The 13710-nt window shown below is 52.5% G+C and overlaps 1 protein-coding gene across 8 annotated transcripts in view; it reads left to right on the plus strand.

Annotated features, from left to right (window-relative positions):
- Positions 1 to 13710, plus strand: part of zdhhc1 (zinc finger DHHC-type containing 1) — a 134073-nt gene that overhangs the window by 46660 nt on the left and 73703 nt on the right. For all 8 annotated transcript variants that reach the window (XM_038806819.1, XM_038806824.1, XM_038806822.1 and 5 more), the window contains one exon: positions 12605 to 12823. In XM_038806819.1, coding sequence (XP_038662747.1) covers positions 12605 to 12823 — 219 coding nt within the window. The remainder of the gene's footprint in view (positions 1 to 12604; positions 12824 to 13710) is intronic.

Below are 13710 nucleotides of genomic sequence, written 5' to 3' on the forward strand. Positions count from 1 at the left end.
CAAATGGAACATCTCGGCTTCCAGGGCAGCAATCTGGCCACTATGCCTCGAGAGAGAGAGAGAGAGAGAGAGAGAGAGAGAACCGGCTCCACTCTCTTTATCTCTGTGTCATGCGATATTATTTTATCAACTTGTCGGTTTTCTCCAACGCCGACCAAATGGGAGCCAGGTCCACTTCTATCAACTGCCTCTGCTTCTTGAATTCAGCCTCCAAAATGCAAGTATCTCGGTTGTTAGTGGAGTGGCTGGGGTCGCAGCAGCAGCCTCTGCCATTTTCTCCAAAGAAGAGTCCCGAGAAGCCTCTGATTCCGTTCACGAGTTTATTCCATCAGCTGTCTTTGCCTGGTCCTTCTGGGTATTTTCCCTTATGTGGGCACCTTGTACCATCGATCAGATGGGGCTTTTAACAAAAGTACACCCAGAAACTGGGCGAAAAGTAGCAAAAAATGCAGCTTCTGCAAGAATATAGGAATTGACTTCCGGTGACAGTTATGAGCTGAGTGGTCGCACAAAAGGTGGCTCTCGTCTAGAACCCTTGGTTAAGGCCCTTTAACCCCAACAAACGAGCAGCAAGAGAACGAAAAGTCCCACCCCCCACAAAATAAACCCATCGACCACAATGCCCCCCAAAGCAGCGAAGAATCAGCAACCCAGTCAAAAAACCTCCAAAGAGGAGGAGGGGGTAACCTCCGCCTCGGAGAAGGGGAGCTGCATGGCGGTGAGGTACTGACGAAGATTGGTCCTACAGACTTTCCAGGCGCTGAAAATGATGGGTCTCATCACCTCGAAGAGCTCCAGAGGCTTCGAGAGGCAATGAAGGAGGTGCTCGCAGCGGCGGTAGAGGCCGCAACAGCCCCCTTGAGGGAGGCTGTGAGAAAAATGGAGCGGAGGCTCGAGGCCCAGGAGGCAACGACACGGCACCTGGAGGAAACCGCCACAGACCGGGGGATTGGATCACGACCCTCGAAGCCGAGGCTGGTCAAGACACAAAGAGCTAAAGGAAAAAATTGACGGCCAGGAGAACCAATCACATTGGCAAAACCTGCGATCATGGGGAAATATGTTTCATTGCTGGGGAATATACTATCCCATAAATATTGTTATGGGAAATATACTGCACCCTGTTGGGAGTATGTTGTTGTAGGGGGTTTTTGTCTGTATTTTTCTTTACACTGCGCGGGGCCACCCTCCTACCCAAAGTATTAGCTAGCTAACTGGAGCAGAGCGGTGTGGGTAGCTGCAGCTCATTATCATACTTTAGATTTGGATAATGACCTTGGTGTTTTTCAGTTTGGGGTTAGGGTTAGTTAACAGTAGGAATTTGGGGGGGGTTTGTTTGCTTTACAGTTATTTGTATGTACTTTTGGGTGTGGTTTTGTTTGGGAGCGAACGGGTGGTGGGGGGGGGTCAGGATAGTTTGCTGACTGTGACCACTGTTTTTTTTTGTTTTGCCTTGTTGGTGGGTTTGGCGGCCATCTTGGGTGGGCCTGCTGCCTGAGCTCTAAGCAGTAGTTGGATAACCCCCTTGGTGGAAATGGCTGACTCCAGTTCGAGGGGGAATGCAAGGGGGTAGAACGGCCCAGTGGAAAGGTTGAAGATATTTACTCACCTGAAACGTTTGAGTGCTGATGTGGTGTTTCTGTAGGAGACTCCTCTGTGGGTAAAGGACCAGACTAGGTTGCGGAAGGGGTGAGTGAGACTAGTATTTCAGTCGGTCTTTGACCATAGGGGCCGAGGTTCTGCCTAAGTCCTTTTTCGTTGGTGTCCTCTTTTATTTGGGTGGGTAAAACCCAAACGATTCGTAAGGCCTTTCCCCAAAGAGGGTGGGTAAAACCCAAACGATTCGTAAGGCTTTTCCCCAAAGGGGATCAGCTGGTTTAGTTTTGTCCAATTTGTTATTTTAGAATTGGGCAGCCAATATTGAGCAAATATTGAGGTGGTTTAGTGATCCGAGTTCCGTATGGGGACTAATCGGGCGACTTCTTGTAGGAGCTCTAGTTTGGGAGCTTTAGTAACTGCCTCGCTTCTGTTTTCTCTGCAAGATGTTCTTTGAATCTGGTGGTGATGTCCACCTTGAGAATCTGGAAACAGTTCAGACAGCCTTTAAATTGAGCATCAGGTCATTGTTGGCCCCTATCTGTTGTAATCATCTCTTTGTGCTGGTGGGTCTAGACCCGATGTTTAGGTCATGGGAGGGAAAGAGTCGGGAGAGGTTTGGTGACTTGTTTATGGAGGGAAGGTGTGTTAGTTTTGTGGTGTTGTCTGAAAAATTTCAGATCCCTGGAACCAATATGTTTAGGTATTTCCAGATTTGCGATTTTCTGCGGAAGGTCTTTCCTCCATTTCCTATGACACCACCATCCTCCCTGTTGAAATGGATTTTATCTTTGGCCGGGTCTGATGACCGGTGTGAGCGATGTTCTCTGGGGCCTGCTAACCATGCTCGTATGATCTGATCTTGTCCCAAGTTGTTGAGCTTTTGGATTTCCTTCTTGAACGCCATGTCAGAAATCCTTAATGTCGCACTGGAGCTTTGTCGGTTGGTGGCCATTTTCGGGTTATCGGACTCACCGGTGCTGCAGATGGGGGTGAAGGCGGATGTCCTTGTCTTTGCCTCATTAATAGCCCGAAGGTGAATTCTGCTTGGGTGCAGGCCTTCTACTCCGCCCAGTGCCTCAGCTTGGTTGAGTGACCTCATGGAGTTTATATATTTGAAGAAGGTCAAGTGCACCATTAGGGGGTCAGTTGAGGGATTTTATGTAAGATGGCAGCTATTCATTTCCTTTCTCAAAGAGCTAGTTACCGTCAGCTGTTAAGGGTTTTTAAAAAAACGTCATTGTTGCAGGGTTATGATTCGATGTGTTCTTGTTTGTTGATTGTGCTCTTTGTATATTGAAACTTGAAGCATCTGTGTTATATTTTATTATGTTATTTTGTTCAAATGAAAAGGTTTTCAATAGAAGTACTAAGAAAAATAAATTGTAACTTGTGTTGGTAACGTCTCCTGAGATGCCCCATATTGCCAGAACCTTCTTTAACTGAAGGCAGCATGGTGGCATAGTGGTTAGCACAATTGCTTCGCAGCTCCAGGGTCCCAGGTTCGATTCTTGGCTTGGGTCACTCTGTGCGGAGTCTGCACGTTCTCCCTGAGTCTGCATGGGTTTCCTCCGGGTGCTCTTGTTTCTTCCCACAGTCCAAAGATGTGCAGGTGAGGTGGACTGGCCATGCTAAATTGCCCTTAGTGCCCAAAATTGTCCTCCGTGTTGGGTGGGGTTACTGGGATATGGGGATCGGGTGGAAGTGTGGGCTTGGGTAGGGTGCTCTTTCCAAGAGTCGGTGCAGATTCGATGGGCTGAATGACCTCCTTCTGCACTGTAAATTCTATCCATGAAAATCTTCTCCCGTTAATGCTACGTGGAAAGTGAAAGCAATGCAGAAGTGAGGATTGTGAAAGCATTCTTAATGGAACATAGCTGTGGAGAATTGTGATAAGTTTAGTTGACCTCCTCATCAGGATGCACTGCCCGATCCCTCGGGATGGTCTCTAAAATGTGGAGGAAATGCTTGTTGATCAGCATGGACACGCCTGTGCTCTTGGATAAGTAAATGACTTCCTTTCTTTGGCTTTCCAAGCCCTTTGTGAGTTTGAACTTTGAAGGGGTCGCAATTATCCCATACAGAAATACCACAGATTTTCCATCATCTGATTGATTAAGACTATAGATATTTGGCGACGTGATTTAAATTTCAGCCATCTTGGGACAGTGTATGCAAGGGCTTGGATATACCTGGCATTGTTTGCATACTGTTGACAGATAAAGATGGTGTCCCTAGCTGTTGTGGATGCACCCTCCCATAGTGCTGCCTCATTCTTGAGAGCTGCATAGCAACCCGAAATTCATTGCACACTGGCTGCTTTAGGTTATTGCGCAAAAGAAATAAAGGGGCCATGCTTAAATGAATCACCCATGCACTCCAAAAGACTAGTAACGGGTACATTTATGCTAGCGTTGGTTACTACGGTTGTTTGCTTGTCCGTTTCGTCCTGTGTTTATTTGCAGACCTCTCCCTTGGGTTTCATTGCCATCTGTGCATGTACTCTGTTGTGTATATTTATTTTCTGGTGCTGTATTTAAAATGAGTTCTCATACCCTCTTCTGATTCCATATTCCGTTTCAGATTTCACTGTTTCTCATCTAGTAATTCCTCACAACAATGGGCTTCTGTTGTTGGCTTTGCCTGGTTCCTGGTCTTACACCTGGGTTCTTTGATGTCTGTCAGAGCCGGTCATCCACAATATCAATTTTTGCATGTTCAAGGATCTTTTTTGCTAACATTAAATGAACAGTTGTGACTCATCCTATTCCACTTTCTCTGTCGAGTCCTCAGTAATTGATGCAGAGCAGTTGGAAGTCTGACCAGGGAGTTTTTCCATGTTATGGCTGGAGTTATCTGTAAATATTCTATCTTGGTCTGGTTTACATGGGGCATTGTGTTTTCTCCTGCCATTTGTACTGGAGGTCTGGGGATGGGACTCTGATAAAAAGATTTTTCCTGTTTGCTGCTGTATTAGATTCACAATTAGGTACAGGGGGCGTGATTCTCCGACCCCACGCCGGTTGGGAGAATGGCGGGCCGCGCCAGTTTTTCACGCGACGCCGGTCCGACGCACTCCCGCGATTCTCCCAAACGGCCAAATCGCTCCCGTCGTGTTCCGCGCGGCAAAACCCGAATAATCGCCCGAGACACCCAAAATGGCGAATCTCCAGAACCCCCGCTATTCTCTGGCCCGGATGGGCTGAAGTCCCGACGGCGTGACCCCAGTTCATGCCGTCGCCGTCCACACCTGCTTTTTATAGTCGCCAGCCAGTTGTGGTGACTGACGAGCAGTGAGGAGGTGAGCGGACCGTCCCGGAGTCTCCGCAAACTGGGGAAGGCTTCCCCGAGAATGCAGCGGCCGTGGGGAGGAGAGGAGAGGAGAGGAGAAGAAGAGAGGGAGTGGAGGGGGAGGAGAGAGGGCGTAGTGGAAGGGGGGAGAGGGAGCGAGTGGTGGGAGGGGGGGGGAGAGGGAGCGAGTGGTGGGGGGGGGAGAGGGAGCGAGTGGTGGGGGGGGAGAGGGAGCGAGTGGTGGGAGGGGGAGAGGGAGCGAGTGGTGGGAGGGGGGGAGGGAGCGAGTGGTGGGAGGGGGGGAGAGGGAGCGAGTGGTGGGAGGGGGGAGAGGGAGTAGTGGGAGGGGGGAGAGGGAGTAGTGGGAGGGGGGAGAGGGAGTAGTGGGAGGGGGGAGAGGGAGTAGTGGGAGGGGGGAGAGGGAGTAGTGGGGGGGGGAGAGGGAGTAGTGGGAGGGGGAGAGGGAAGTAGTGGAGGGGGGAGAGGGAGCGAGTAGTGGGGGGGGGAGAAGGAGGGAATGAGTGGAGTGGGTCGTCCACCCCCGGATGCAGCATCTCAGCCGCCCTGCCATGGCAGGACGGTGACGAGGACACGGCCGCTTGTTGCCCATTTGGCTGATGGGCACAGCCCACTGACGCACCGGTGAGGAGGACGTAGTTAACTGACCATTGGACGCTGAAAGTGACCAGGGGTTAGGCTGGCTGCTTGTCAGCAGCGCGACCAGGCCACCGGGGCACACAGGTATCCCGTGGCAGGCGGCTGCCGAGCTGTCGAATAACCTCCGTCTAACATGTTGTTTCTCTGCCCCCCATCACCCTTCTGTAGATGACCATAATGTCTTTGAACCAAACGGCGATGTTCAGCGCAGTGGTTGGGGCCGCTGTACTGCAGTTGGACTTCGAGCAGTGTCCACAGCGACATCCCACAATGGATGCAGGGGCAGCTGCAGCAGCAGAGGGAATGGCCGTGGAGTGGCCGTACAGGCCGCAGGCACTCGTGGCCGGTATGGCGAGGGGAACATTGACCCCCAAACGCTGAGGATGGCACATGATGTGGGCACTGATGTTGAGCAGCATGGGGGGGAGGAGGAGACATTGATGGTGGAGCCAGGGCGCCAGAGGCGACAATCGAGGCCTAGGGTGTACCGTGATCGGATCTCTCTTGAGGCACTGCCGGACATCACCTGCAGGAGGAGACTCCGGTTCAGCAGGGAGACCGTCGCACATATCTGCCACCTCGTGGCGCACCTTGCCCCACGTGGAACGGGAGGAGGACACGTGATACTGGTTGCCGTCAAGGTGATGGTGGCACTTAACTTTTATGTTACCGCTTCCTTCCAGTCTCCGAGTGGGGACCTAGATTGGACTCATACATATAAATTGGCTTTGTAAAATATGCAATAGCACCATCACTTGTATAGATACACATATCATAATTAGCTGTTTTGTAGAATTTTCTTTAACGAAGTACAGATAATATGTAAAGAAAAAAGGGGGGATGTGGTGATTGTGTATCACGGTAGATGCAATACAACTGAGCAAGCACTAGAGGGAGCATGGGAGAGCTATAAATACACAGGGACAGGAAGTGAGGACACACTTCACGGAAGGGAGAACTGGGAGCAGGACACAGGCAGGCAGCATTTGAGGTAGCCGTAAGTTAAGCTCTGAAGAGAGAACGAATTCACAATAAAGCATCTTCTCCACCTTTGAGACTACGAGCTTTATTAAGACACGAGGAACAACACAGGACCTATCCGGGATATCACAGGCATCGGTCCACAGGTGCATCCGGGGCGTGACCGACGCCCTGTTCGCCATCGCGGACCGCTACATCAACTTTCCCGAGGACCGAGCAAATCAAGAAGCACCAGCCCGTGGATTTGCCAATATGGCCGGGATACCGATGGTCCAGGGAGTGATTGATGGTGTTCACGTCCCCATGCGCCCGCCTGCAGGCAACAGGGAAGTGTTCATTAACAGGAAGGGGACATACTCCATGAACATCCAGGTGGTATGCGACCCCCACATGAGGATCATGCATGTGTGCGCAAGATTCCCTGGGAGTGTGCATGATGCGTACATTCTGGCGCAGTCATTCATCCCTGCTATGTTTGAGGGACGGCCCCCCCCGGCTGAGGGGCTGGTTGCTGGGCGACAGGGGTTATCCACTGAGGTCTTGGCTGATGACGCCCATATGGAGGCCTCAGACCAACGCGGAGACCCTTTACAATGAGGCTCATGCAGCAACCAGGGGTGTGGTGGAGTGCTGCTTTGGTCTGCTGAAAATGAGATTCAGGTGCCTGGACCGCTCCGGAGGGGCCCTGCAGTACCAGCCTAAGAGGGTTGCTCGCATTGTTGTGATATGCTGTGCACTGCACAACATCGCAATTCAGAGGGGAGATGCCCTGGTGGAGGAGTCGGAGGTAGAGGCCACTGGCAGTGGTGCCAACACGGAGGAAATGAAAATGAAAATCGCTTATTGTCACGAGTAGGCTTCAATGAAGTTACTGTGAAAAGCCCCTAGTCGCCACATTCCGGCGCCTGTCCAGGGAGGCTGGTACCGGAATTGAACCGTGCTGCTGGCCTGCTTGGTCTGCTTTAAAAGCCAGCGATTTAGCCCAGTGAGCTAAACCATCCCCTGGAGGAGAAGGAGGAGGTTAGTGGTGCGTCGGGTGCAGCACACACACACGACCCCGGGTGCTGGTATGCCCAGGAGGCTGCACGACGACACCGGCGAGGACAGCGGGCATGCAACGCGTTGGTGGCTGCAAGATCCACGCGTCGCGTGCGACGGCATCGCTGAACACTACCACTACCACCTGCATCGCCAGTCGTGCAGACGGACAGCACACAACCCCCCCCCGCCCCCCGCAACCCCGCTCCGTGTACACTGCAGCACAACGGTATGGCACGACAGTGGTGGCTGTGTCAGCGGGTGTGATCAGTGCCATGTTGAATGATGACAGCCCGATCTGCGATGAGCTGTGAGCTCAGAATCGTTAGACAAAGTCTGACTCATGGCAATAGCTGAACTATCTACCTCGGTGGTCGCTGAGTTCATCAGGGACACTCCATCACATGCCCGCGTGGGGTAGCTGGCGTCGGAGTGGCGAGGACTACGGTGTCCAACTGTGGGGGGGGTGGGGGGGGAGGGACTGCACACCCGGCACCGAAGTTTCACCGCTCGTTAAACCCAGCGACACTCGGTCACCATCACGATCCCCGTGGCAACTGAAAAACCACGCAGTCTTACAAGTTAGGTGCAACAGTGAGTTTAATGGTTAACATTATGTGCAGATGCCCTAGCCCCTACAACTAAACTGTGCCCTTCACCCGTGCCAACTTACTATGTGTCCCTCTTCATTGCCTTACGGGCCCTACCACTACGTCTAAGTGAACCCCAGATGGTACAGCAGGAGTGGAGGCGGACTGCTGAGAATCACGCCCCGCGACATGTCTCCCCGTCGGCACTCGTTTCCTGGGGCGACCCGGCCTTGATGGGCCAGGCTGCTCTGCGGGCGTTTCGGATGACGTGGTGCCACCCTGCTCTGCCCGCTGCCCACCCGATGCACCAGGGATGGGACCGGGGGAGGCCGAGCGTTCGGGGACGTCCCGTGATGGAGTTAATGGGACGGGCCCCAGAACAACTACCTCCCTCGGGGAGCCAGGTGGCCCCAGGCCTCACTGTGGGACGGAGGTGCGAGCGGGGAGGTGCCCCGTCGCCCCACCGACACCTGGCGCTGCCAGTCCTGGAGGCCTGCAACGTTATCGACCAGGGTCCGAACGTTCGCTGAGACGGAGTCCAGGGAGTGAGACATTCCCGCCAGGGACTGTGCGACCTCAACCTGTGAGTGCACGACGCCATCCAGCACGTGCGTCAGGCGGTCAATGCTCTCCACGACTGACTGCTGGGACTGTGCCATGGCCTGCTGGGACTGTGCCATGGCCTGCTGGGACTGTGCCATGGCCTGCTGGGACTGTGCCATGGCCTGCTGGGACTGTGCCATGGCATGCTAGGACTGTGCCATGGCGTGCTGGGACTGGGCCATGGCCTGGTGAGACTCGGCCAGGGCCCGTAGCGCGCCGGCAATGTCATGTTGGCTCTGGCGCATTGCTGCCTGTGAGAGGGCAGCCCTCTCCTGGGCCATGGATGACGCGTGCACATGAAGCCCAATGCCTTGCAGAACCTGACCCATGGCCGATACTGTTTCACCCATTGCCTCGTCCGCGGACGCCACCCGTGCGGTGTCAGCCTGGGTGGCTGCCATGAGCAGCACCACTCCCTGCTCCTGGACGCGGTTTGACTCCTATAACTACATCTGCAGCTGCTGGAAGACAGCCCTCATCCCGTCATTGTGTCCCTGGGTTTCATAATGCATCGGCTGTCCAGGTGGGTCGAGTAAATCCAGGAACCCGGGAAACGTCTGGCCGCCAGCTGGATGCTGGGCCAAGGCTGCCCTCCGACCGTCCAGCCCCTCGGCTGCTCCGACCTCCACCTGCTGTACCGGCTCAGCTGTGTAGTGCACGCCAGACAGTGACTCAGGAGCCTCATCACTTAACTGCCCAACCTAGGTGAGTGTCTCTGGGATGGTGGATGGTTTGGGAGACAGCAGTGCCGCAAGCTCTAGGTCCTCGCCCATCAGAAATTCAGGTGTGCCCTGGTCCCAGTCATGTCCAAGCGCAGGGCGCACGCGGCCCATGTACAGTTCAGCGTCAGGTGAGTCCGTTGACTGCATCGCCCGTCCTCTGTGCGTCTGGGTCCACTAACCCCGTCCTGTCCTGTCTCACGGCCCGACCTTCGGGCAACGCACAGCCATGAAAGTCGTCACTGTCCGTCCTCTGTACGTCCCGCTCGAGAGTCCCGGAATTGGAGGATGGCACTCATGTCCGGCCTTCCTGCCACCCTCTGGCGTGCGACCCTGGGTACGGTGGTCATCGCGGATGGTCGCCTGTGTGTGGCACCAGACGGCCCTGGACGTTCGGCAGCTGGCCCTGGGGAACAGAATGATACGGGGTTAGTTAGACACGCTCGGCCGGGCGTAGGATGGTCTAGTGTGAGGGGAGAGAGGATGGGGGGTCCAGTGGGTAGTGTGCGAGGGGACAGAGGATGGGGGTCCAGTGGGCAGAGTGTGAGGGGAGAGGATGGGCTGGGGGGAGGGGGGGCGGGGCGGGTTGTCATGCAGGGTTGTCTCACTTGGTTCTGTACCTCCAACCTCGCATTGCGTGACCTCCCGGGTGGCAGATCCCCCAGCGAGGTCCAGTGCCCTCTGCTCGAACACTGTCAGGGGAGTGCATAACGGGTGAACCCCCTCTGGTTCTGTTGCGCTCCCGGCTGTTGTGAGCAGTCTTGTCCTGTTTTGGGGGGAGGGGGGGGGGCATAGATAGAACATCACAATTAGGCAGGTATCATCAGGGCGTTCAGATATTGGCACAGGGTGGGGGCAACATTGCAGCCAAACCATGGCATCTCTCCAGGGGGTTGCAGCGCTCATGTGGGTCTGTGACAACTTTGTTAACCACACCCTCCACTCACTCTCGACCCCCCTCCCCCACGTGCCCGCGGGGTGGTGGTGGTGGTGATGAGGGACATGGGGGGGGGGGGGGGGGGTGGTTGTGACCCGGGGGCACCCTCGTGGCACTTACCCCGGCAGCCCTGGTGAGGTCGTGAAGCTTCTTGCGGCACTGCTCCCTGGACCGAGGGGTCTGCCCCACAGCACTGACTGCCGTGCCCACCTCACGCCAGGCCCGTCGCACGGTGCTGGAAGAGTGGCAATGCCCTCGTCTTGAGCAGAGGATGCCCCTGCGCTACTCCACCTCATCGAGGAGGGTCTCCAGGTCCGTATCACGGAACCTCTGGGCGGCCCTCCGTGGCTCCGACATTTCCCTCCCTCCTCTCCATGCGTGGGTCGCGCCCTTTTACGACGGGAGCGGCGTCATTCGGGCGTCGCGCACTGACGACACGCTTTCGACGTCACGTCTCCCCCCCCCCCCCCCCCCCCCCCCGTGTTCCTCGCGGCCCCGATGCTAGCCCATTCCCGGGGCCAGAATCGATCGCGATCGGGGCCGTTTCCCACCGTCGTTGAACTCTACTGAGTTCACGACGGGTTTCCCGATGCGGCGCGGCATCGGAGAATCGCGCCCAGGGACTTTTAGGAGTGAACTGGTTGTAGGCAGCAAAGCAATGCCTTTACTTAACTATATTGAGTGATAGGATGTGGGCAACACCGACTAGGCAAGTATTTATTGCTTTCTTGAATCACTGCAGTTTCAGTCTTTGTGGTGTAGGTCCACCCACAGTTAGGAATAGAGTTCAGGACTTTGACCCAATGACGGTGAAGGAAGAGGGATATAGTTCCAAGTCTGGTCAGGATGGTGTGTAGCTTGGAGGGGAACTTGCAGGTGGTCTGTTTCAATGCATCTGTTGCATTTGTCCTTGGCGGTAGAGGTCGCGGGTTTGGAAAGTGCTGTCGAAAGGTGAATTGCTGCAGTGCATCTTGTAGATGGTACACACTGCTGCCACTCTGTGTCAGTGGTGGAGGGAAAATATGTTTTAAGATTGTGGAAGGGAATCCAGGCAAGCTGGCTGCTATGTCTAGGATGGTGTCAAGCCTCTGGAGTGTTGTTGGAACTGCACTCATCCAGGCAAGTGGAGAGTAGTCCATCACATTCGTGACTTGTGCCTTTTGGATTGTGGACAGGGTTTGAAGAGTCAGGAGTTGAGTTACTTCGCAGAATTCCCTCCCTCTCACCTTTTTTTAAGTCATAGTATCTATATGGCGGGTCCAGTTCAGTCTCTGTTCAATGGTAATCCCCAGATTGTTGATGATGTGGAGATGCTGGCGCTGACTGGGGTGGGGACAGTAGGAAGTCTCACAACGCCAGGTTAAAGTCCAACAGTTTTATTTGATGGTGACTTCAAGTAAACCTGTTGGACTTTAACCCGGTGTTGTGAGACTTCAGATTGTTGATAGGAAATTCAGCGATGGTAATACCATTGGATGTCCATAGAATCCCTACAGTGCAGGAGGCCTTTTGGTCCATTGAGTCTGCACCGGCCTTCCGAAAAAGTGATCTACCTAAGGGGCGGCAGTTGTTAGCACTGTTGTTTTACAGCACCAGGGTCCCAGGTTCGATTCCCGGCTTGGGTCACTGTCTGTGCAGAATCTGAACATTGTCCCCGTGTCTGCGTGGGTTTCCTCCAGGTGCTCCGGTTTCCTTCCGCAAGTCCTGAAAGATGTGCTGTTGGGTAATTTGGACATTCTGAATTCTCCCTCCGTGTACCCGAATGGCGCTTTTCACAGTAAATTAATTGCAGTATTAGTGTAAACCTACTTGTGACAATAAAGATTATTATTATTACTACCTAAGCCCACTGCCCCGCCCTATCCCCATCTTTGGACATGGGGAGATGATTAGATTCTTTCTTTTGGAGATGGTTATTGCCTGGCACTTGTGTGGTGCAAATGTTACTTACCATTTATCAGCCCAAACCTGAATATTGTCCAGGCCTTGTTGCATATTTCTTTTAGGGAAGAAAACCCGCTGGCCTTTATGTAGCTTTTAATTGCCTTCTGAAGTGGCCTTATAAATTGGCCTCCGAAACCACTCGGTTGCATCAAACCACTACGCTGAAGCAGTCCAAAATGATGAGCTGTACTGCTATTTCGGGATGAGAAAAATGCTATCACAAATGACTTTTTAATATTATTTTGCAGATGAATTTCATCAATAAGAACAGCAATAAAACTGCACCAGCGAGAAATATACATACTTCAGCAGTGGACTGCCATCATCATTCAAGGACCAATGGCTGGAGCTGGCCGCTGCATCCATATCAGATAATGTGTTGGATAGTCTACCTCTACTTTGTCGTTGTTGTGTTTGGCATACTTATTCCTCTTCTTCCAGCTCACTGGGTACCTGCTGGCTACATTGTATCTTTTTATGTGGAGATATAAAGCTCTATCATCCTTTTAAGGACGGCTTATTCCAGAGCTTGTCATTGCTGTCCATACATAGTTAAGACAGTGGTGGCAGATTCTCTATTATTGTGCAATTGTCTGTTTCAATTTATTGTTGCACCTTTGACAACTTGCCTCTTTGTACCAAAGCTAGTTCAGAAAAGGAACAGAAGTTTGCACAAACAATTATGTAATCATAATTTGCATAAATTTAAGAAAGAATGTCCATATAAGTGTGCAATAATCTTTGTCCACAGTACATAGAACACATTTCTTTATTAAATTGTGCAGACTTGCTTGTGATGATGCACAGCAGAAAGTATTGAAGGAAATGCAAGGGTACCTTCATTGCAGGGTGCAAATAACTGAAATTGCCATCTATCATTGGAGGCAAACAAATAATTTTGGGCTCTGATCCAACTTTGAATCAGAATGTGTTTTCTTCCCCCAAAGGTCTATTTGAACAATGTCGTTGGATGCTTAAAATATATTAAAAGATTTGGGATGAAGAGCAAGGATTGACTTCATGACCAGTTTAGATGTAAAGGCAAAATGGAATCCATCCTCCCAAAGTTTAGGTACATATATGTCCCGTTTGTTCCAATTGTACAGATAGATTATAAAGGAAGAATTTGAATTTATTAGGAGCTTTTTATGACTTCAGGACATCCCAAGCACATTACAGTCAATTAAGTGCTTAAAAAAACAAAAGTGCACAAACTTCATTCGTCACTGATTCCTTCCTCGTCACACCAAACCAGATAGCTTACAACTTTGGTATCCTAGCTGCCCTGAAGTGAGCTGCTGGCCTCTTATCCTCTGTATCACAAAGCCTCCTTATTTCTAGTTCCGTAATATTT

Source organism: Scyliorhinus canicula, chromosome 9 (assembly GCF_902713615.1).
Source record: "Scyliorhinus canicula chromosome 9, sScyCan1.1, whole genome shotgun sequence".
NCBI lineage: Eukaryota > Metazoa > Chordata > Chondrichthyes > Carcharhiniformes > Scyliorhinidae > Scyliorhinus > Scyliorhinus canicula.